The 4,844-nt window shown below is 41.3% G+C and overlaps 1 protein-coding gene across 1 annotated transcript in view; it reads left to right on the forward strand.

Moving 5' to 3' along the window:
- Window positions 1–4,844, forward strand: part of LOC103913434 (complement C4-like) — a 49,990-nt gene that overhangs the window by 39,920 nt on the left and 5,226 nt on the right. The window contains exons 34-38 of the mRNA XM_009319924.1: window positions 911–998; window positions 1,629–1,703; window positions 2,737–2,845; window positions 3,827–3,916; window positions 4,298–4,390. Coding sequence (XP_009318199.1) covers window positions 911–998; window positions 1,629–1,703; window positions 2,737–2,845; window positions 3,827–3,916; window positions 4,298–4,390 — 455 coding nt within the window. The remainder of the gene's footprint in view (window positions 1–910; window positions 999–1,628; window positions 1,704–2,736; window positions 2,846–3,826; window positions 3,917–4,297; window positions 4,391–4,844) is intronic.

Raw genomic sequence — 4,844 nt, forward strand, 5'->3', positions numbered from 1 at the left:
CCTAATTCCCAGGCTTCACTCTCCCTAGTTAAATATGTATTCAGTGAATTATCTGCTGGCTGAAGCATCGTTTTCACCATTAATTGCTATGTAATATTTGTCAACTATCAGATCCACCATTCTGCAGGACATTACTGAGTATTAGGTTGAGGCTTAAACGATAACGTGAAGCTCCCTTTGTTGTAGTTAAGACACAGGGGAAAAACTGAAGGCACTGACTACATCACCATACTCCTTCCCTGCACTGTGCTACATCCCTTATGAGGAATGGAGGGTGCCAAAATGAAAGTTTCTGAAGTACTGTTAAGTGTATGTCGAATATCTTATGGCAAGGCACCCCATGTGAGTGCAGAAGAACCTCATTATCCAGCAATGACACAACTACCTGATTTTTGAGAAGTGGAAGTAGAAAAGATTGGAAGTCCAATATATATGCCTAATGGATAGTTAAAGCAACGCGGATTTTTGCGTTGGACAGCAAAGGTGATGTAAATTTGACTTTGTCCATGAAGAACTTGGATAAGCTCATTTCCTAGCTCCACTCTGTAGGTAATAAAGAACAGACACATTGTCAGTGCAGTTTACCTTCCCTATCTTCAACAGGGCTTTTATGGTGGGATGAACTGTCCTTTGAAGGTGATTGTTTCTGCCTATCAGCTATAAAGCCTAGATTACAAGCTCGGGCAAGACACCTGGGTTTTGGATGACCATTTGACTAGTTTAGATGACTAATTTTGCCTCATGACTCTTAACGAGATAGGCAGCTAATTTCCAAATTAAAATCCACTTAGGAAAGTTAAGTGGAACAGAACATTTTGTTTCACCATTAGCAAGCCTGAAGAACCAAACTCTTCAAACAAAGCTGGCTGTTCAGTGCAGATGTTCACTGCTGACGGTCTTCCTTATAAAGGTCCACAGGTTCCAATGCACCAAAGATGTCCCTGGTTGATCTCTCTCTGCTGAGTGGCTTGGAGCCTGACACAAAGGATCTCGAACAGGTTAGAAACACACTTTTCTGTGCAATCTTTTATAGACTTTTCTATAGAAAACTTGTCTTTGGAAACCTTTCCAAAGTCCACAGAATAAAGAAGGGAAAACAGATTTTGGATAGATATATTTTCATTATTCTTGTTCTGATAAAATATTCACTGAATATATGCAAGGAATGAAAAGCTTGTGGTGAACAGAATTCAGCTTTCTTAGTCCCTTGTAACAGAAATTAGGGCAAGGCTCAGGAGGACGCTTAAATACGTGCCTGTCCTTACACATATTGCTGTCCCCACTGGCACTGCTGTCTCGCAACACGCCAGGACAGCAGTCCTGTGCTTGTAGGGGGGAAGGCCAGCACATCTTTTGGAGGTGGTTGCCGGCAGGGCACAGTGTCAGGGAGATGGGGCACAGCACTCTGGGAAGGTGGCTACAGAGTTCTGGGTTCTGGACCTTGCTTGGTTGGGGGAGGTTTGCCCAGGTTCATGTTCTCAGGGACTGCTTGCTTTAGGGAGGAAGAAAGAGGGCAGAATAAAACAAACAGCTGAACAAACAAACCAGAACATAGAGGATGGTAGCAAAGGTGTTCCTGTTCTGCTAGGGTTTTGTTCTGATTTTTTTGTTTGTTTGTTTTCCTCCAGTTGGTGAAGTCTTCAGACCAGTACATTCAGCACTATGAGTATAAGGAAGGAAAGGTTTTGCTCTACTTTGGTGAGGTAAGCAAACCCAATGATTTTCCAATCTCTGCCACTCTAGATAGCATATATAGACTTCTTTTAAATCCAACAATTATTGGTTTTCACGCTCCGTTACCTTCCTGTGATTTTTGTCTGATATTATTATTGAACAGCTTAGTTGAGAGAGGGCGGAGAAGGGGAAGAAGGGAAACATGCACGTTCATCCTCGGCCTTTCTGTGTTCCAGGAGATGCAGTCCATGTTTGAGATTTGGGCTTTGGCCCCCCAAAAAAGATAAATCCTCTCTAGCCAGAAAAGATGTTTTTCATCCAAGGGTTAACTGGTGGTCCTGTAAATTCCATGTGGACACCTTGCATGTGAAGTTCAGTATTTATGGATCAAGATCCATAGTGACAAACAGATGTAAACATTAAAACCCTAAGTTTCTGTGTATATTTTCCCATCTTTTGAATAATTACTTCACCCTAGACCCACTTGAGTTGCTTCACCTCCACAGCCAAAGCAGGGGGGTCCCTGTAGGAAGCACACACAGGGCAATGATTTTTTTAAATATAAGACAACAGACAGATGAAAAATTGTAACTTATTGCTGCTATGACTGTCCTAAATAATCTGTGTATTTAACATAGGTCAAAAGCTGTCCCTGACCTTAGCATTTTACTAAGGAAAGTATATACTGGCAGCCACCAGTACAGGATAGGCTGTGAACAAATATTACACCCATTACGCCTGTGCAAGGTGGCTTTAGGTAAAAGCTGAAAAGTAAACCCCAATGTAGTGACGATGTGAGTCAGGATCTGACAGTTTCAGGCAGAGAAGACCTGCACACATCTCACAAAACTACCTTTACCAGGCTTAGCTCATCCACAAAATCTCCCAATAAAATCACGGAAGGAAAAGCCTTCTTCAAGTTGAGGCTACAGTTATCAGGATTAACTCACCTGTCATCAGAAACAAGCATTCAACAGCTAGTATAGGCACAAATGAATAAGGAACTGACTGGGGAGAAAGAGGTAGTTTACTCGTCATAACTCTTGTTCCTTTTTCCTCCAGCTCACAAGTGGACCAGACCCAGACTGTATATCATTTGGGGCAAAGCAAATCAATCCCATGGGCTTGGTTCAGCCAGCAAACGCCATCCTTTATGATTTTTACAACCCTGGTAAGGGCACAGAAAAATGATACATAACTGATGGCAGGAGAGACCCTTAAGAACAAACTCCAGTCTATTGAAAGGTGTTTTTGCTGTAGTGTGTGAAACCATGTGATTTTGTCAAATGCTGAAATAACCTGCCTCGAATACTGTCTTCTACTACCATGTCTTAAGATCGTCTAAATAGAGATCCTCTCAGGAAGTGTCCGTTATTGCAAATGGACTGAAACTTCAAACTTTTACACTCGTGGATTTTTAAATAAGGTTTCTTGACATCCTGTTTCTCATGGTGCTTTTAAGCATGTTCCACTCACATTATCTTTTTGCTCAGGCTGTCTTTCTATGCATCTAAGATAGATAGGCAACCTTAGAGGTTTGGCTTATGTACTGTGCTTGCTGGGGGAACTAGTCTTGTTCCCCATTCAAAGAAGGTTAAATGCAAATCATCCCCATTTGCCAGAGTTATGTAAACAGTATTTGAAAATTAGGTCAAATCTCTACTTTGCCTGAAGCTGAGGGATGTATGACAATTTACACTAGGTTTAAACCACTAACTATTGGTGATCCTAAGTCCTTCTTCTGAAACAGTGCAGTGCTCACTGTAGCTCTATGGTCTAAAGATGCTTTTAAGATGGTTGGCTTTCAGAGTAGACAAAAAAAAAAGGGAAGAGTACAACTTTAAAAAAAAAAACACCCAAACAAAAAAAACAAAAAACAAACAAACAAAAACAACAAAAAACACTTCCCCCCCCAAAAAAAAACCAAACCAGAAGCAACAACCCAGGTTGTTGCCCAGCTGAAAGGCAAGGTGATCCCTATACTCTAGGGTGCCTAGGCTACAGGTCTTTGTGGACTGCTGATGTGTATCTAACCCCTTAGTGCTCTGATTTCTCTGGACCAGGGAAAAGTTGGGCTGCAAATGTAGTTTCTACTGCATAGGCTTTTCCACCTGAGCTCTCTGAGACAAGCCATTTTGTTTCTTCTCCATAGACAGAAAGTGCAGTGTATTCTACAGTGCTCCCAAGCACAGCGCCATGCTTTCAAAGGTGTGCAACGCCAATGTTTGCCAATGTGCAGAAGGTAAGGAACAACTAAACAGGCCGGTCTAAAAGAAGATCGTTACGTCTACGAACCATTAACATGAGAATTGTTAAGCCCAGAAAGGACTATTACAATTATCCTAATGCATAATACAGGACACAAAGCACCCTCTGGTATGTTTGGTACCAAATTGAAAATTTTTTTTAAGATATCCAGGATTGATTTGACAGTTGAATGCAATGCATATATACATGTGCATATATATATGTAAAAACCCTCCACCACACCTCTAAGAAAGTTGTTCTGCCATTTTATTTTATTCTCTGTTATGATGTTGAGTGAATGAGTGTGTGTAAACTATATCTATCTAAATATCCATGCCTACATAGACAGATGTATCATTTATTTTCTTCACTCTAGGTCCCTGCCCAAGACTAAGATCAACTTTCAGTAAAGCCACAGCACAAACCACACGCTTTAGTTTTGTCTGCTACCACCCTATTGCGGATTATGGTAAGGCATGAAAGATAACTCAATTTAGTTTAAACATAGTTCTTTTTAATAAGGATAAATTTGTAGTTTTATATGCCCAGACCTCCCCTGAAATGAGTAGGGTTTCTGTATCTGGCCTAGAGGCTGAGGTGATGAAACGGTCATCAGCAGGGTGAAAGGGAAAAGTAAAGGCCTCAGAAAGGTGCAGTGAGATGCTGGGGGAAGGAAGCACAAACAACATTACATTACATTGTTTAGAAAAGACCCATGGTGTGAGCACCACCATCCCCTACATCCCTAATGTAACAGGTTGGAGATAAAGAGTAGGCTTTTCATGGCATGCCATAGCTCAGGAGCTCCTTCTGTGGAGCTACACAAAAATTTTCTCCTTTCTTAATTTGCCTTTCTGGCCTCTTCTTTGGGTGGCAAGTTGGAAGAGCTACTGAAGGAAACCTGGTTCAGAAGCTTTGGTAGG

This window comes from Pygoscelis adeliae, unplaced genomic scaffold, assembly GCF_000699105.1.
Source record: "Pygoscelis adeliae isolate BGI_AS28 unplaced genomic scaffold, ASM69910v1 Scaffold32, whole genome shotgun sequence".
NCBI classification, from domain to species: domain Eukaryota; kingdom Metazoa; phylum Chordata; class Aves; order Sphenisciformes; family Spheniscidae; genus Pygoscelis; species Pygoscelis adeliae.